The 21,373-nt window shown below is 36.2% G+C and overlaps 1 protein-coding gene across 1 annotated transcript in view; it reads right to left on the bottom strand.

Annotated features, from left to right (window-relative positions):
* dars1 (aspartyl-tRNA synthetase 1) overlaps nucleotides 1-21,373 on the bottom strand; it is a 111,298-nt gene that overhangs the window by 6,499 nt on the left and 83,426 nt on the right. The window contains exons 11-12 of the mRNA XM_062068485.1: nucleotides 19,858-19,992; nucleotides 2,866-3,013 (exon numbers count right to left, since the gene is read on the bottom strand). Of these exons, the coding sequence (XP_061924469.1) occupies nucleotides 2,866-3,013; nucleotides 19,858-19,992 (283 nt within the window). The remainder of the gene's footprint in view (nucleotides 1-2,865; nucleotides 3,014-19,857; nucleotides 19,993-21,373) is intronic.

Raw genomic sequence — 21,373 nt, 5'->3', positions numbered from 1 at the left:
AAATATGCACCACACTGTGAATCCACACCAAACAAGAATGACAAACACATTTCGGGAGAACATCCGCACCGTAACACAACGTAAACACAACAGCACAAATACCCAGAACCCCTTGCAGCACTAACTCTTCCGGGACGGTACAATATACACCCTCCGCTACCCCCTACCCCCACACCTCAACCTCCTCATGCTCTCTCAGGGAGAGCATGTCCCAAATTCCAAGCTGCTGTTTTGAGGCATGTTTAAAAAATTAATGCACTTTGTGACTTCAATAATAAATATGGCAGTGCCATGTTGGCATTTTTTTCCATAACTTGAGTTGATTTATTTTGGAAAACCTTGTTACATTGTTTAATGCATCCAGCGGGGCATCACAACAAAATTAGGCATAATAATGTGTTAATTCCACGACTGTATACATCTGTATCGGTTGATATCGGAATCCGTAATTAAGAGTTGGACAATATCGGAATATTGGATATCGGCAAAAGTGCCATTATCGGACATCTCTACTTTCATTTTCTCAAAAACCGACAGTGCGCCTTATAACCCTGTGCGCCAAATGTACGGAATAATTCCGGTTGTGCTTACTGACTTCGAAGCAATTTTATTTGGTACATGGTGTAATGATAAGTGTGACCAGCAGATGGCAGCCACACATAAGAGATATATGTTTAGTTTATTAAGGATCCACATTAGTCTAAACCGCAGTGGAGACTAGCAAAAAACATTGCACAATCACAAAACACAAGATTACAATGCAGTACAACATGATCAAATAATAAAATGTTGTAATACAAAAATAACAACAACAAAGAACCAAAAAAAAAAACCAATAACTTCGAGTTTACATAATAATAAAAAGAGAAATATAAAAATATATATATATATTTTTGCAAAAATAAAACAAAGAACCAATGGCCTAAAATATACACATTAGTGTACCAAAGACAAACAATAAGTGACGAAAAAGTACCATCCATCCATTTTCTACTGCTTGTCCCATAATCAATAAAATAGTCAATAATCAATAAAACCAGTCATGACATTGGGTACAATCTAGAATAATCTCAGTGTAGACTGCAATATGACGCTAGTAAACAACACGGTTGGTATCGGTTGATATCGGAATCGGTAATTAAGAGTTGGACAATATCGGATCATCGGATATCGGCAAAAAAGCCATTATCGGACATCTCTAATAAAAATAAAATAACCACTGTATGTTTCACTAAAAATCATAACCAAAAGCAATAAAATATGTTCTGTCTCTGTTTATGAGTGGGGAACCTCAAATATACACGACCAAAACAATTAAAACATGGCTAAATAATGTTATTGTGACCAAAATGATCACGATTATAATTGCCGATGCGAGTTCAACTTTCTGTCGATCACACCTCCCGGTTGTTTAACTCGACCCTGTGGAGTAAATACCGATCACTTTGTGCAATTTTATGTTCATTGTGAATACTGTATCTTAGTTGTTTTGACAGTAATGTGTTCATACACAATTAAATAGGGGAAAGACGTTTCTTAACAGGGAAAGACGTTAATGCCTCTTGTTTTCATGCTAGCATTTAAACTAGTTAGATTTTTTGATCATTTTATTTTAATACAGTAAGAATAACCGTCAAGCAACGTTCCCTCCAAGGTGCGCGCCTGCGCAATTGCGCACTTGCCCAAGCGTCCTCTGCGCACAGCAAATATATGCCGCGCACCAAATCAAATCCCATCTGAATTCTAAACAAAATAAACACATTTATTCTTGTGTAATTTTGCAATGCAACTCTGAGTGACAGTGACAACAAGCGGCCCTAACGGTGTTCGTCAACACCGTTCAATTATTGCAACGTGTATCGAGATGCTTCGAGGACAGGAATTATATCGATCACTTTATTGAGCAAAACTGTTTATATTGGGCCATAACCACACCAAAAACATGAGTAAAAAACTTCTATCTCGAAAAACTAGTCATTTTCTGCCGTACAAACCAGGCCAAAACCAACTTGTCATCTGTCACCAACACGCATACCACTAAGCCACTGGTGCGTTTATGGCCACACAAAAAGTCGGACGACTCAAACACCACACAAAGTTACACTATGACTCCTCAGTCATACGTGTGCTTATTCTACTGCCATTTATTGTTAATGTTGATTTATTGATATTAATCATGGAATGCTGTTGCTAGAGAAAGTTACAGGAATGCACACTTCATCCTATGCTTACATTTCATTGTGCAACATGAGGATGTTTAAGGGGAACTAAATGTGATCTCTGAAAGGGGTACAAATGATTTCCAAAGCAGTGCTTTTGGTATAAAGTTAAGTTAGGTTAAATGAAAGTATTATTATTATTATTAATTATTATTATTATTATTATTAATCTTACGGTATATATCAAAAATAATATTGAGCAAAATGTTATTGAAATATTGTCGATGTGGCTCTCCAGCAGTGCTCGGGTTGCTCATGCGGCCCCCGGTAAAAATGAATTGCCCACCCCTGGTTTATGTGCACGTAGTACAAAGGTCTTTGCTGAAACAACGCATGCACATGGACATTTTTGAGGCTATCGAGTTCATTTTCATTCATTGATGGATAAATTGACTTATCAAATCCATGTCTAATACATGATAAATGCAATATTTCTTTATGATTAATCACATTAGTTAGATCATTTTTGACAGCCCCAACGACAATACAAAATGTTTCATACAAGGATCCTGTCAAGATTTGTATACGTCCTCACAGAACCAGAATGTATATACCATACCATACCATTACGGATGATATATAACTTGTATTCATTCATGTTTAGACATTGCAACTCCAAATCACACCCGAATGAGGTAACACTGACTTGTCTCTCAGCCCCTTGAAGATCTGAACCATGGTGTCGGTTATGGAGTCGATCACCTCGTGGTAGTGGTAATTGAAGGCCATCTCAATATCCAGACCCACAAACTCGGTGAGGTGACGGTGGGTGTTGGAGTCCTCGGCCCTGAAAACTGAAATGAAATGTAGAACAGGAGGGGCCAAAGTGAAAATGGGCCAAAAACGGTGATTTTAAGTGTGAAACACAAATAGCCTAAATGTAAATAATAAAGTTATTTTCATAAGAGCAAATAATGATGATGACAAGTACTGTAAATTACGGGTTATAAGCTGCTCATAAAACAGTGCGACTAAATTATGGATGTTTTCTTCGCTGATTACCATAATGCAAATAGTTAAAAAAACAAACAAACAAATCCATATTTTGGACGAGTTCACTCACTGCAGGTGCTGTAGTGCCCTTCTGTTTAGAGCTTTCAACCGGAAGTAGAAGTGCCGTTCCTTCTTTTTACTCAAATGGATTCTTCATTCATCACTCCAAGCAACGTTCGTAAGTTTTACAATGTAACTAAAACTATTCATACTTACTAAAGCGTTCCATGTGCAGGGTTTCCCACACATTCATTTATTTGTGGCGGCCCGCCACGAAAGAATTACGTCCGCCACAAATAAAAAAAAATTAAATAAAAAATTTAAAAAAAATATATATATATATATATTTTTTTTTTTGTCCTGTCCAGCTTCTCAGGCAAATCATATAGTTGATATAGATGCCCGTATCGGCTGTTCAGATTTACTTTACAAAAGAGAAGTGTAGGATACTTCTCTTGTTGCCTTATTTGTATTTGACTTTATTAAATGTATTTATATTAGAAACACAACATGTGTATACAACAAAGGGTGCAAAGTCTGCAGGCAGTAGGAAACACATGGTTAAGTGTAGGGAGTAAAACTGATGGCAGTCTAAAGTTCAAGATTTTTGGAGCTCCTTGTTCAGTGGATCAGATGTTTGATGAAGCTCTGTGTCTATCTACCACCACTACTGTTTTCTGTTTATTTGTTACTGACTGTGGCAGGACACCTCTGCCTCTGTTTCACTTTATGTTGCTGGTAAATAATATGGTTGTAGTAGTAGGCTAAAGTTAAATTATTTAGTATGCACTAATTAAAGGGGCAGAGCTTTGAGATATTTTAGCTTTTATATTTTATAAGATGTATTTTTTGTAAGAACCACAATTAATAAATATATTTCAGTGGATAACTTATTGTTCAAATCTGTATATAAATATGTACATAAAGTGTTGTAATTATATTGTAAAATGGATGGATAGATGGATGGATGGACGTTTAAAACAAAACTGTTATTAATTAGTAAGTATACATTTTTTGAGCCTTTTTAGAGAAAATCAACTCATTGTAGTAAATTATGCAAATTACTCGATGATGTTATGGTGACCACGCCCATAGCCACGCCCCCACCGCCACAGGTATTTTGGCAGTTTATGGGAAACACTGATGTGTGATGTCAGTAGGACTGTTTTGCACGTGCTATCGTTATGTCAGTTCGCATTACCTGATATGCTAACACGTATACAAATGTCTGTGTTAATAATAAGTTAAAATTGCATTCTTTTTGTATTGTTACAGTTTCGTAAATTCACTAAAACGTTATGGAGTCTGTTTAGCTGATTGGAGAGCTAGCTTCCGTAGCTAGTGGGTCCATGGCGATGACTTCTGTTTTGTTTGATCAGCCGTTTTACTGCCGTGTTACAAGCACCGTTTGGAAACAATTAAGTTATGTAAATAAACATTTACAAAACCGTTCTGTGTAAATAACTTATAGTCCTGTGTGGCTAATATATGGGGGGGAAATGTTTTTCCTGAAATTTAGTGGGTGCTCCTTATTAACCGGTGCGCTTTATAGTCTAGAACAGGGGTCGAGAACCTTTTTTTTTTTTTGCTGAGAGAGCCATGACAGCCAAATATTTTAAAATGTATTTCCGTGAGAGCCATATAATATTTTTTAACACTGAATACAACTAAATGCGTGCATTTTTAAGTAAGACCAACATTTTTAGAGTATAATAAGTCTCTTATTCTTTTTAATAACATTGTTATTCTGAAGCTAACCAATAACAAATAAAATACTTCTTACCATTAATGCTACTTCTTGAACAGGTGCGGTAAAAAACGGATGGATGGACTAAAATGCATGAGAATGTTTTATATTTTGAACGTTATTTTTAACACTGTGATTACCAGCTGAATTATTCATTACTTATCGTGTTAAGCAATGTCAGCTAAGATTTATCTGAGAGCCAGATGCAGTCATCAAAAGAGCCACATCTGGCTCTAGAGCAGGGGTCACCAACCTTTTTGAAACCAAGAGCTACTTCTTGGGTACTGATTAATGCGAAGGGCTACCAGTTTGATACACACTTAAATAAATTGCCAGAAATAGCCAATTTGCTCAATTTACCTTTAACTCTATTTTATTATTAATAATTAATGATATTTACACTTAATTGAACGGTTTAAAAGAGGAGAAAACATGAAAAAAATGACAATTAAATTTTGAAACATAGTTTATCTTCAATTTCGACTCTTTAAAATTCAAAATTCAACCGAAAAAAAGAAGAGAAAAACTAGCTAATTCGAATCTTTTTGAAAAAATGTAAAAACTAATTTATGGAACATCATTGGTAATTTTTCCTGATTAAGATTAATTTTAGAATTTTGATGACATGTTTTAAATAGGTTAAAATCCAATCTACACTTTGTTAAAATATATAACAAATTGGACCAAGCTATATTTCTAACAAAGACAAATCATTATTTCTTCTAGATTTTCCAGAACAAAAATTTTAAAAGAAATTCAAAAGACTTTGAAATAAGATTTAAATTTGATTGTACAGATTTTCTAGATTTGCCAGAATATTTTTTTTGAATTTTAATCATAATAAGTTTGCAGAAATAATTCACAAATATTCTTCTTCGAAAAAAACAGAAGCTAAAATGAAGAATTAAATTAAAATGTATTTATTACGGCGTGGCGAAGTTGGTAGAGTGCCTGTGCCAGCAATCGGAAGGTTGCTGGTTACTGGGGTTCAATCCCCACCTTCTACCATCCTAGTCAAGTCCGTTGTGTCTTTGGGCAAGACACTTCACCCTTGCTCCTGATGGCTGCTGGTTAGCGCCTTGCATGGCAGCTCCCGCCATCAGTGTGTGAATGTGTGTGTGAATGGGTGAATGTGGAAATACTGTCAAAGCGCTTTGAGTACCTTGAAGGTAGAAAAGCGCTATACAAGTATAACCCATTTATCATTATTTATCATTATTCTTTACAATAAAAAAATAAAAAATACTTGAACATTGATATAAATTGTCAGGAAAGAAGAGGAAGAAATTTAAAAGGTAAAAAGGTATTTGTGTTTAAAAATCCTAAAATCATTTTTAAGGTTGTATTTTTTCTCTAAAATTGTCTTTCTGAAAGTTATAAGAAGCAAAGTAAAAAAATGAATGAATTTATTTAAACAAGTGAAGACCAAGTCTTTAAATATTTTCTTGGGTTTTCAAATTCTATTTGAGTTTTGTCTCTCTTAGAATTAAAAATGTCGAGCAAAGTGAGACCAGCTTGCTGGTAAATAAATAAAATTTAAAAAAATAGAGGCAGCTCACTGGTAAGTGCTGCTATTTGAGCTATTTTTAGAACAGGCCAGCGGGCTACTCATCTGGTCCTTACGGGCTACCTGGTGCCCGCGGACACCGTGTTGGTGACCCCTGGTCTAGAGCCATAGGTTCCCTACCCCTGGTCCAGAAAATATTGTAATTATTTGATACATGTTTGTATTGACACATATGGTGTTTTTTAGACTGCGATATTGTACGGTAAAGCACACATGTTACTTACACTACCGTTCAAAAGTTTGGGGTCACCCAAACAATTTTGTCGAATAGCCTTAATTTCTAAGAACAAGAATAGACTGTCGAGTTTCAGATGAAAGTTCTCTTTTTCTGGCCATTTTGAGCGTTTAATTGACCCCACAAATGTGATGCTCCAGAAACTCAATCTGCTCAAAGGAAGGTCAGTTTTGTAGCTTCTGTAACGAGCTAAACTGTTTTCAGATGTGTGAACATGATTGCACAAGGGTTTTCTAATCATCAATTAGCCTTCTGAGCCAATGAGCAAACACATTGTACCATTAGAACACTGGAGTGATAGTTGCTGGAAATGGGCCTCTATACACCTATGTAGATATTGCACCAAAAACCAGACATTTGCAGCTAGAATAGTCATTTACCACATTAGCAATGTATAGAGTGTATTTCTTTAAAGTTAAGACTAGTTTAAAGTTATCTTCATTAAAAAGTACAGTGCTTTTCCTTCAAAAATAAGGACATTTCAATGTGACCCCAAACTTTTGAACGGTAGTGTATGTCTAGCTTGTGTGCTATTGTATGCTTAGTGGTTGTGTATCTGCTCATTCCTAGTAGCCTATAGCCTCCCATGTTTACCTCTGCTTTGTGCTTTTGGAGAACATTTATGCTTGCGCAAGTCAACGCTGCATCAAATCTTATATTGGAAATTGTACATGCAAGTCGATAAAATCCCGTACTTGTTTTTTTTTGCTGATATGGGGCCGATACCAATATCGGATCGGGACACCCCTAGAGGGACTGAACGAGGTCAGTATGAATATATATTACGTTTGGGAAGCCAAGTTCACCCTAAGTAATTTAAAAATGTACTTCCGATGCAAAAACTTGGATAAAAAAAAACATATTTCTAGGCCATTCTATTGGGGAATACAAATCATATGTAAATGAGTTTATAATGTAAAGGTGTTGTTTGTATGACCTCACCCACTTCCTGATGATTGGCAGGCACGTTTATGATGAATGACATGACTGCGACCACAACAGTAATCATCAGCTGCCAAACATAATTAGCCGCCTAATTGCCGTTAAACATCAGGAGAATTGTAAGGCGTTCATGCACCTCCGGTAGGTTCACAGCAACAAACGCCTTCCCACGTCTGAGTGGAATTCAATAAAAAGCTTTATTTGCAACTTCTATATATTTGTGTGCGCACTTTCAGTCCAGAATCCCGGCTGACCCCTGAATAATAACACTGACAAGACGAGCATGACACCTGACCCTCCCTGCTCCAGACCATACACGGGATCTTTTCTCAGGGGACTCCACAGTAAGTCTTGTCGACAAAGCACTGACCAGAAATGCCGCCACCGCGTCTACAGGTATGGCGGGAAAGTACATTGAAGCTTTAGAATCGGCGATGACCTTAAGGGCTTTGATTTTTCTTCAGCAGGGCGACAGAGAAGGCAAACAAACAGGCAGTCCTATCTTGGATTATCTACTTCGAAGGGACAGTATCAACTTGGTCCTCAGGAAAGGACACTTATATGGAGCATGGAGAGGAACATTTTTTGATTGATTGAGACTTTTATTAGTAGATTGCACAGTACAGTACATATTCCGTACAATTGACCTCTAAATGGTAACACCCGGATACGTTTTCAACTCGTTTAAGTCGGGGTCCACGTTAATCAATTCATGGTCTAATTTCTGGTATCAGGCATGTGATTTGAAGTTAATGAAAAAGACTGAAAATAAGCCAGGGGTCTGGGGGGCCCATCAATGCTCCTGGTTTGTCAGCAATTGAACATGCACTTATTTGGGGAAAAAAGCACCATTTAAAGATGTTTTAGTGTTTAAAGAATTGAACAATGATCAACAGAGTTGACATAAATAAATACCTCATTCATTCAATTGAATCACTAAGTATGTTTCAGTCACTATGTTATTTAGTCACTACAGTAAATACAACTTGTGTTCACATCCACAGGAACCACTTAGTAGATTGCACAGTACAGTACATATTCTGTACAATTGACCACTAAATGGTAACACCCGAATAAGTTTTTCAACTTGTTTGAGTCGGGGTCCACGTTAACCAATTCATGGTAGATGGTTCATCGAGTTATTGACATTATTTACACATTACTTTGTCTGTTTCAGTCACTATGTTATTTGGTAGGGATGTCCGATAATATCGGCAGGCCGATATTATCGGCCGATAAATGCGTTAAAATGTAATATCGGAAATTATAATTATCGGTATCGTTTTTTTATTATCTGTATCTGTTTTTTTGTTTGTTTTTTTTATTAAATCAACATAAAAAACACAAAATACACTTACAATTAGTGCACCAACCCAAAAAACCTCCCTCCCCCATTTCTTTCTGTTATCAATATTCTGGTTCCTACATTATATATCAATACAGTCTGCAAGGGATACAGTCCGTAAGCACACATGATTGTGCGTGCTGCTGGTCCACTAATAGTACTAACCTTTAACAGTTAATTTTACTCATTTTCATTAATTACTAGTTTCTATGTAACTGTTTTTATATTGTTTTACTTTCTTTTTTTATTCAAGAAAATGTTTTTAATTTAGTTATCTTATTTTTTTTATTTTTTTTAAAAGTACCTTATCTTCACCATACATGGTTGTCCAAATTAGGCATAATAATGGGTTAATTCCACGACTGCATATATCGGTTGATATCGGTATCGGTTGATATCGGTATCGGTAATTAAAGAGTTGGACAATATCGGAATATCGGATATCGGCAAAAAGCCATTATCGGACATCCCTATTATTTAGTCACTACAGTAATCACAACTTGTGTTCGCATCCACAGGAACCACATGGGTTAGCCTACTCTATACAGTATTTACAACCTTACTGGTGTTCACTTCACAGCCACAGATGGTTCATCAAGTTATTGACATTATTTACACATTACTTTGTCTGTTTCAGTCACTATGTTATTTAGTCACTACAGTAATCACAACTTGTGTTCGCATCCACAGGAACCACATGGGTTAGCCTACTCTATACAGCAGGGGTGTCCAAAGTGCGGCCCGCAGCTAATTGTTTACCGGCCCGCCACACATTCTGCAAAAATTGCAAAATTGATAATATTGCAAAAATTTCAAAAAACATTTTTAAAAAGTGGAATGAGGTGAAATCTAACAAGAAAAAGTTGCAATGTTGACACAAAGCTGCCATGCAGGCTGTTTTTTTTCTTCTGTCTTTGTTTATTTTTCTTTTTTTTGCCATTGCTAAAAAAAAAAAAAGACTAAAAATCTGTTATAATGAATTATTACTTAAAAAATATCACTTTAAAATGTTTTATGTTGAAAAAATATTGCATGTATTGTGTGGTTGCCATATAAAAACATCAAAGTTTTATTTGACAAAAGAGCATTAAACAAACAAAATAATAGTTCATACGTAAAATCGACAGATATATCTGAAGTTGATTTCGTAATTTAAGTGTTAAAAGTAAAAAAAACTAATAAAAATGTATCACTTTATGAGTGGGGGACCTTTTGGATCCCAAATATATTTAGTAGGATTTTATTTAACTTTTCACTGTGATTACTCAAAAATATTAAAGAATTAAAATCAATGCTGTCCTGCATTATTGATCTTTTAAGGCTCTAATTACTAAATATTTCAGTTTTACTATAAAAAACAAAGTTGTCTTTGACAGAAAAGGCATAAAACCTTTTTTTTTTTTTTTTTTACTTTATATCAACCTGAAGTTGATATAGAGATTTACTGTAAGCGTTAAATAAAAAATAATAATAATTTGACTTATTTTTAACATTTTAATGACTGAGACCCTTTATGGTCCCCGGTAGCCCTAAAGGTTAACAAAAAAAAATCCATATATTTTGTTAAGGTTTGAAAATGAAAAATATCAAAATGGCCCCCGCATGCTTAAATTTTTCCGTGTGCGGCCCCCAGTGGAAAAAGTTTGGACACCCCTGCTATACAGTATTTACAACATTACTAGTGTACACTTCTCAGCCACAGATGGTTCATCGAGTTATTGACATTATTTACACATTACTTTGTCTGTTTCAGTCACTATGTTATTTAGTCACTACAGTAATCACAACTTGTGTTCACATCCACAGGAACCACATGGGTTAGCCTACTCTATACAGTATTTACAATCTTACTGGTGTTCACTTCACAGCCGCAGATGGTTCATGGATTTATTGACATTATTTACACATTACTTTGTCTGTTTCAGTCACTATGTTATTTAGTCACTACAGTAATCACAACTTGTGTTCGCATCCACAGGAACCACATGGGTTAGCCTACTCTATACAGTATTTACAACCTTACTAGTGTTCACTTCACAGCCACAGATGGTTCATCAAGTTATTGACATTTACACATGACTTTGTCTGTTTCAGTCACTGTTTTTTAGTCACTACAGTAATCACAACTTGTGTTCACATCCACAGGAACCACATGGGTTAGCCTACTCTATACAGTATTTACAATCTTACTGGTGTTCACTTCACAGCCACAGATGGTTCATGAAGTTGACATTATTTACACATTACTTTGTCTGTTTCAGTCACTATGTTATTTAGTAACTACAGTAATCACAACTTGTGTTCACATCCACAGGAACCACATGGGTTAGCCTACTCTATACAGTATTTACAACCTTACTGGTGTTCACTTCACAGCCACAGATGGTTCATGGAGTTATTGACATTATTTACACATTACTTTGTCTGTTTCAGTCACTATGTTATTTAGTCACTACAGTATTCACAACTTGTGTTCGCATCCACAGGAACCACATGGGTTAGCCTACTCTATGCAGTATTTACAACATTACTAGTGTTCACTTCACAGCCACATCATCTAGTTATTGACATTATTTACACATTACTTTGTCTGTTTCAGTCACTATGTTATTTAGTCACTACAGTAATCACAACTTGTGTTCACATCCACAGGAACCACATGGGTTAGCCTACTCTATACAGTATTTACAACCTTACTAGTGTTCACTTCACAGCCACAGATGGTTCATCAAGTTATTGACATTTACACATGACTTTGTCTGTTTCAGTCACTGTTTTTTAGTCACTACAGTAATCACAACTTGTGTTCACATCCACAGGAACCACATGGGTTAGCCTACTCTATACAGTATTTACAATCTTACTGGTGTTCACTTCACAGCCACAGATGGTTCATGAAGTTATTGACATTATTTACACATTACTTTGTCTGTTTCAGTCACTATGTTATTTAGTAACTACAGTAATCACAACTTGTGTTCACATCCACAGGAACCACATGGGTTAGCCTACTCTATACAGTATTTACAACCTTACTGGTGTTCACTTCACAGCCACAGATGGTTCATGGAGTTATTGACATTATTTACACATTACTTTGTCTGTTTCAGTCACTATGTTATTTAGTCACTACAGTATTCACAACTTGTGTTCGCATCCACAGGAACCACATGGGTTAGCCTACTCTATGCAGTATTTACAACATTACTAGTGTTCACTTCACAGCCACATCATCTAGTTATTGACATTATTTACACATTACTTTGTCTGTTTCAGTCACTATGTTATTTAGTCACTACAGTAATCACAACTTGTGTTCACATCCACAGGAACCACATGGGTTAGCCTACTCTATACAGTATTTACAACCTTACTGGTGTTCACTTCACAGCCGCAGATGGTCAATCGAGTTATTGACATTATTTACACATTACTTTGTCCGTTTCAGTCACTATGTTATTTAGTCACTACAGTAATCACAACTTGTGTTCACATCCACAGGAACCACATGGGTTAGCCTACTCTATGCAGTATTTACAACCTTACTAGTGTTCACTTCATAGCCGCAAATGGTCAATCGAGTTATTGACATTATTTACACATTACTTTGTCTGTTTCAGTCACTATGTTATTTAGTCACTACAGTAATCACAACTTGTGTTCGCATCCACAGGAACCACATGGGTTAGCCTACTCTATACAGTATTTACAATCTTACTAGTGTTCACTTCACAGCCACAGATGGTTCATCGAGTTATTGACATTTACACATTACTTTGTCTGTTTCAGTCACTATGTTATTTAGTAACTACAGTAATAGCAACTTGTGTTCACATCCACAGGAACCACATGGGTTAGCCTACTCTATACAGTATTTACAATCTTACTGGTGTTCACTTCACAGCCACAGATGGTTCATGAAGTTATTGACATTATTTACACATTACTTTGTCTGTTTCAGTCACTATGTTATTTAGTAACTACAGTAATCACAACTTGTGTTCACATCCACAGGAACCACATGGGTTAGCCTACTCTATACAGTATTTACAACCTTACTGGTGTTCACTTCACAGCCACAGATGGTTCATGGAGTTATTGACATTATTTACACATTACTTTGTCTGTTTCAGTCACTATGTTATTTAGTCACTACAGTATTCACAACTTGTGTTCGCATCCACAGGAACCACATGGGTTAGCCTACTCTATACAGTATTTACAACCTTACTGGTGTTCACTTCACAGCCGCAGATGGTCAATCGAGTTATTGACATTATTTACACATTACTTTGTCCGTTTCAGTCACTATGTTATTTAGTAACTACAGTAATCGCAACTTGTGTTCACATCCACAGGAACCACATGGGTTAGCCTACTCTATGCAGTATTTACAACATTACTAGTGTTCACTTCACAGCCACATCATCTAGTTATTGACATTATTTACACATTACTTTGTCTGTTTCAGTCACTATGTTATTTAGTCACTACAGTAATCACAACTTGTGTTCACATCCACAGGAACCACATGGGTTAGCCTACTCTATACAGTATTTACAACCTTACTGGTGTTCACTTCACAGCCGCAGATGGTCAATCGAGTTATTGACATTATTTACACATTACTTTGTCCGTTTCAGTCACTATGTTATTTAGTAACTACAGTAATCGCAACTTGTGTTCACATCCACAGGAACCACATGGGTTAGCCTACTCTATACAGTATTTACAACCTTACTGGTGTTCACTTCACAGCCACAGATGGTTCATCAAGTTATTGACATTTACACATGACTTTGTCTGTTTCAATCACTGTTTTTTAGTCACTACAGTAATCACAACTTGTGTTCACATCCACAGGAACCACATGGGTTAGCCTACTCTATACAGTATTTACAATCTTACTAGTGTTCACTTCACAGCCACAGATGGTTCATGGAGTTATTGACATTATTTACACATTACTTAGTCTGTTTCAGTCACTATGTTATTTAGTCACTACAGTAATCACAACTTGTGTTCGCATCCACAGGAACCACATGGGTTAGCCTACTCTATACAGTATTTACAACCTTACTAGTGTTCACTTCATAGCCACAGATGGTTCATGGAGTTATTGACATTATTTACACATTACTTTGTCTGTTTCAGTCACTATGTTATTTAGTCACTACAGTAATCACAACTTGTGTTCACATCCACAGGAACCACATGGGTTAGCCTACTCTATGCAGTATTTACAACCTTACTAGTGTTCACTTCATAGCCACAGATGGTTCATGGAGTTATTGACATTATTTACACATTACTTTGTCTGTTTCAGTCACTATGTTATTTAGTCACTACAGTAATCACAACTTGTGTTCGCATCCACAGGAACCACATGGGTTAGCCTACTCTATACAGTATTTACAACCTTACTAGTGTTCACTTCACAGCCGCAGATGGTTCATCAAGTTATTGACATTTACACATGACTTTGTCTGTTTCAGTCACTGTTTTTTAGTCACTACAGTAATCACAACTTGTGTTCACATCCACAGGAACCACATGGGTTAGCCTACTCTATACAGTATTTACAATCTTACTGGTGTTCACTTCACAGCCACAGATGGTTCATGAAGTTGACATTATTTACACATTACTTTGTCTGTTTCAGTCACTATGTTATTTAGTAACTACAGTAATCACAACTTGTGTTCACATCCACAGGAACCACATGGGTTAGCCTACTCTATACAGTATTTACAACCTTACTGGTGTTCACTTCACAGCCACAGATGGTTCATGGAGTTATTGACATTATTTACACATTACTTTGTCTGTTTCAGTCACTATGTTATTTAGTCACTACAGTATTCACAACTTGTGTTCGCATCCACAGGAACCACATGGGTTAGCCTACTCTATGCAGTATTTACAACATTACTAGTGTTCACTTCACAGCCACATCATCTAGTTATTGACATTATTTACACATTACTTTGTCTGTTTCAGTCACTATGTTATTTAGTCACTACAGTAATCACAACTTGTGTTCACATCCACAGGAACCACATGGGTTAGCCTACTCTATACAGTATTTACAACCTTACTAGTGTTCACTTCACAGCCACAGATGGTTCATCAAGTTATTGACATTTACACATGACTTTGTCTGTTTCAGTCACTGTTTTTTAGTCACTACAGTAATCACAACTTGTGTTCACATCCACAGGAACCACATGGGTTAGCCTACTCTATACAGTATTTACAATCTTACTGGTGTTCACTTCACAGCCACAGATGGTTCATGAAGTTATTGACATTATTTACACATTACTTTGTCTGTTTCAGTCACTATGTTATTTAGTAACTACAGTAATCACAACTTGTGTTCACATCCACAGGAACCACATGGGTTAGCCTACTCTATACAGTATTTACAACCTTACTGGTGTTCACTTCACAGCCACAGATGGTTCATGGAGTTATTGACATTATTTACACATTACTTTGTCTGTTTCAGTCACTATGTTATTTAGTAACTACAGTAATCACAACTTGTGTTCACATCCACAGGAACCACATGGGTTAGCCTACTCTATACAGTATTTACAACCTTACTGGTGTTCACTTCACAGCCACAGATGGTTCATGGAGTTATTGACATTATTTACACATTACTTTGTCTGTTTCAGTCACTATGTTATTTAGTCACTACAGTATTCACAACTTGTGTTCGCATCCACAGGAACCACATGGGTTAGCCTACTCTATGCAGTATTTACAACATTACTAGTGTTCACTTCACAGCCACATCATCTAGTTATTGACATTATTTACACATTACTTTGTCTGTTTCAGTCACTATGTTATTTAGTCACTACAGTAATCACAACTTGTGTTCACATCCACAGGAACCACATGGGTTAGCCTACTCTATACAGTATTTACAACCTTACTGGTGTTCACTTCACAGCCGCAGATGGTCAATCGAGTTATTGACATTATTTACACATTACTTTGTCCGTTTCAGTCACTATGTTATTTAGTCACTACAGTAATCACAACTTGTGTTCACATCCACAGGAACCACATGGGTTAGCCTACTCTATGCAGTATTTACAACCTTACTAGTGTTCACTTCATAGCCGCAAATGGTCAATCGAGTTATTGACATTATTTACACATTACTTTGTCTGTTTCAGTCACTATGTTATTTAGTCACTACAGTAATCACAACTTGTGTTCGCATCCACAGGAACCACATGGGTTAGCCTACTCTATACAGTATTTACAATCTTACTAGTGTTCACTTCACAGCCACAGATGGTTCATCGAGTTATTGACATTTACACATTACTTTGTCTGTTTCAGTCACTATGTTATTTAGTAACTACAGTAATAGCAACTTGTGTTCACATCCACAGGAACCACATGGGTTAGCCTACTCTATACAGTATTTACAATCTTACTGGTGTTCACTTCACAGCCACAGATGGTTCATGAAGTTATTGACATTATTTACACATTACTTTGTCTGTTTCAGTCACTATGTTATTTAGTAACTACAGTAATCACAACTTGTGTTCACATCCACAGGAACCACATGGGTTAGCCTACTCTATACAGTATTTACAACCTTACTGGTAATCACTTCACAGCCACAGATGGTTCATGGAGTTATTGACATTATTTACACATTACTTTGTCTGTTTCAGTCACTATGTTATTTAGTCACTACAGTATTCACAACTTGTGTTCGCATCCACAGGAACCACATGGGTTAGCCTACTCTATACAGTATTTACAACCTTACTGGTGTTCACTTCACAGCCGCAGATGGTCAATCGAGTTATTGACATTATTTACACATTACTTTGTCCGTTTCAGTCACTATGTTATTTAGTAACTACAGTAATCGCAACTTGTGTTCACATCCACAGGAACCACATGGGTTAGCCTACTCTATGCAGTATTTACAACATTACTAGTGTTCACTTCACAGCCACATCATCTAGTTATTGACATTATTTACACATTACTTTGTCTGTTTCAGTCACTATGTTATTTAGTCACTACAGTAATCACAACTTGTGTTCACATCCACAGGAACCACATGGGTTAGCCTACTCTATACAGTATTTACAACCTTACTGGTGTTCACTTCACAGCCGCAGATGGTCAATCGAGTTATTGACATTATTTACACATTACTTTGTCCGTTTCAGTCACTATGTTATTTAGTAACTACAGTAATCGCAACTTGTGTTCACATCCACAGGAACCACATGGGTTAGCCTACTCTATACAGTATTTACAACCTTACTGGTGTTCACTTCACAGCCACAGATGGTTCATCAAGTTATTGACATTTACACATGACTTTGTCTGTTTCAATCACTGTTTTTTAGTCACTACAGTAATCACAACTTGTGTTCACATCCACAGGAACCACATGGGTTAGCCTACTCTATACAGTATTTACAATCTTACTAGTGTTCACTTCACAGCCACAGATGGTTCATGGAGTTATTGACATTATTTACACATTACTTAGTCTGTTTCAGTCACTATGTTATTTAGTCACTACAGTAATCACAACTTGTGTTCGCATCCACAGGAACCACATGGGTTAGCCTACTCTATACAGTATTTACAACCTTACTAGTGTTCACTTCATAGCCACAGATGGTTCATGGAGTTATTGACATTATTTACACATTACTTTGTCTGTTTCAGTCACTATGTTATTTAGTCACTACAGTAATCACAACTTGTGTTCACATCCACAGGAACCACATGGGTTAGCCTACTCTATGCAGTATTTACAACCTTACTAGTGTTCACTTCATAGCCACAGATGGTTCATGGAGTTATTGACATTATTTACACATTACTTTGTCTGTTTCAGTCACTATGTTATTTAGTCACTACAGTAATCACAACTTGTGTTCGCATCCACAGGAACCACATGGGTTAGCCTACTCTATACAGTATTTACAATCTTACCTGTGTTCACTTCACAGCCGCAGATGGTTCGAGTTATTGACATTATTTACACATTACCTAGTCTGTTTCAGTCACTATGTTATTTAGTCATTACAACTGGTGTTTTTAAGAATTTGTCTGAAATTGTATGACTCTGGGGTAAACAGATGCAAAATTTGCTAAAAATAAAGATCGCATGTTAATATTAGCATAACTGTTAGCATGCGTCACATACGAAGTTATATGACTGTGGGGTGAACGGTTGCAAAATGAGCTAAAAAAGTTAGCGTGTGTCACATACCAAGTTCTATGTCTATGGTGTAATCGGTTGCAAAATGAGCTAAAACAGTTAGCAAGCTAACGTTACCATGCGAGCGTGCTAACTGTTAGCGATATGTTATATGACTATAAGGTGTATGGCTGCGGAGTAAGCAAAAAGAGTGCAAAATCAGCTGAAAAAGTTAGCATACTAATGTTAGCAGTTTAGCATGCGAACAGTAGCATGCTAGCACTTGAGTAACAACAGCCAATGGAACCATTCAAATCCATTGAGAAATGCGGTGTATGGAGAAATGTGTATGTTTCCCATTCATTTTGAATTGGGGAAAAATTCCTGGTAATTCTGAGTAAGGCGGCAGAAGCATTCTAGTGTTTTTAACAATTTGTACGAAATTGTACGACTCTGGGGTAAATGGTTGCAAAATGAGCTGAAAGAGTTAGCATGTGTCACATACTAAGTTCTACGTCTCTGGTGTAATCGGTTGCAAAATGAGCTAAAACAGTTAGCAAGCTAACGTTACCATGCTAGCGTGCTAAGTGTTAGCGATATGTTATATGACTATAAGTAGGGATGTCCGATAATGGCTTTTTGCCGATATTGTCCAACTCTTTAATTACCGATACCGATATCAACCGATACCGATATCAACCGATATATGCAGTCGTGGAATCAACACATTATTATGCCTAATTTGGACAACCAGGTATGGGTACTTTTTAACAAAATTAGTAAAATAAGATAAATAAATTAAAAACATTTTCTTGAATAAAAAAGAAAGTACAACAATATAAAAACAGATACATAGAAACTAGTAATGAATGAAAATGAGTAAAATTAACTGTTAAAGGTTAGTACTATTAGTGGAGCAGCAGCACACACAATCATGTGTGCTTATGGACTGTATCCCTTGCAGACTGTATTGATATATATTGATATATAATGTAGGGACCAGAATATTAATAACAGAAAGAAACAACCCTTTTGTGTGAATGAGTGTAAATGGGGGAGGGAGGTTTTTGGGTTGGTGCACTAATTGTAAGTGTATCTTGTGTTTTTTATGTTGATTTAATTAAAAAAAACAAAACAAAAAAAAAAAAAACGATACCGATAATAAAAAAAACGATACCGATAATTTCCGATATTACATTTTAACGCATATATCGGCAGGCCGATATTATCGGACATCTCTAACTATAAGGTGTATGGCTGCGGAGTAAGCAAAACGAGTGCAAAATTAGCTGAAAAAGGTAGCATGCTAATGTTAGCATGCTAGCAAGTTCGTCTTTGGAGCCATTCAAATCCATTGAGAAATGCGGTGTGTGTACAAGTGTGTATATTTCCCATTCATTTTGAATGGGGAAAATTCCTGGTAATTCTGAGTAATGTGGCAGAAGTTTATAAGTGTTTTTTAAGAATTTGCTGCAAAAAATGTTGTCTCCCAGTTTTTTTTACTGAACTGGAGGGCCAATATGTTGCCATTGCTGGGCCTGATTTGGCCGTTTGAATAGCATTGCTATATGCTGTTGTGTAACTGATGCTTCTTTTTTTTTTACCTGGACCCACACAGAAGACCTTGTCGAAGTCAGCACAGATGCACATCTGCTTGTACAGCTGGGGGGACTGGGCCAGGTAGGCACTGGTCTTGAAGTAAGACACGGTGAAGACGTTGGCTCCGCCTTCGCTGGCAGCTAGAGTTGGACAGAGACAACATGTTAGTCAGGGATAGGGCTGGGCTCTGCGATATATCGCGGGTTTGTCTCTCTACACTATTTGATGTCCTATTATGCAGCTCATTTTTATTTGACACTTATTGAAATATCTTGTGTGACATCATGCACAAAAGTGCACTTTATTTGTTTTAAACTATTGCAGTGGCATTCGGTACAAAAAGTGCACTTTAATTTAGTGTTGTTTTGATATGTCATCTTAGTGACATCATGCACAAAAGTGCACTTTATTTGCTTTAAACTATTGTAGTGGCGTTCTTTACAAAAAGTGCACTTTAATTTAGTGTTGTTTTGAAATGTCATCTTAGTGACATCATGCACAAAAGTGCACTTTATTTGTTTTAAACTATTGCAGTGGCGTTCGGTACAAAAAGTGCACTTTAATTTAGTGTTGTTTTGATATGTCATCTTAGTGACATCATGCACAAAAGTGCACTTTATTTGTTTTAAACTATTCTAGTGGCATTCTGTACAAAAAGTGCACTTTAATTTAGTGCTTTGATATGTCATCTTAGTGACATCATGCACAAAAGTGCACTTTATTTGTTTTAAACTATTGTAGTGGCGTTCGGTACAAAAAGTGCACTTTAATTTAGTGTTGTTTTGATATGTCATCTTAGTGACATCATGCACAAAAGTGCACTTTATTTGCTTTAAACTATTGTAGTGGCGTTCTGTACAAAAAGTGCACTTTAATTTAGTGTTTTGATATGTCATCTTAGTGACATCATGCACAAAAGTGCACTATTTGTTTTAAACTATTGTAGTGGCGTTCGGTACAAAAAGTGCACTTTAATTTAGTGTTATTTTGATATGTCATCTTAGTGACATCATGCACAAAAGTGCACTTTATTTGTTTTAAACTATTGTAGTGGCGTTCTGTACAAAAAGTGCACTTTAATTCAGTGTTGTTTTGATATGTCATCTTAGTGACATCATGCACAAAAGTGCACTTTATTTGTTTTAAACTATTGTAGTGGCGTTCTGTACAAAAAGTGCACTTTAATTTAGTGTTTTGATATGTCATCTTAGTGACATCATGCACAAAAGTGCACTTTATTTGCTTTTAACTATTGTAGTGGCGTTCTGTAAAAAAAGTGCACTTTAATTTAGTGCCTTGATATGTCATCTTAGTGACATCATGCACAAAAGTGCACTTTATTTGTTTTAAACCAATGTAGTGGCGTTCTGTACAAAAAGTACACTTTAATTTAGTGTTGTTTTGATATGTCATCTTAGTGACATCATGCACAAAAGTGCACTTTATTGGCTTTAAACTATTGTAGTGGCGTTCTGTACAAAAAGTACACTTTAATTTAGTGTTGTTTTGAAATGTCATCTT

Source organism: Entelurus aequoreus, linkage group LG13 (assembly GCF_033978785.1).
Source record: "Entelurus aequoreus isolate RoL-2023_Sb linkage group LG13, RoL_Eaeq_v1.1, whole genome shotgun sequence".
Classification (NCBI taxonomy): Eukaryota; Metazoa; Chordata; class Actinopteri; order Syngnathiformes; family Syngnathidae; genus Entelurus; species Entelurus aequoreus.
This window is presented reverse-complemented; position numbering and strand designations above follow the sequence as displayed.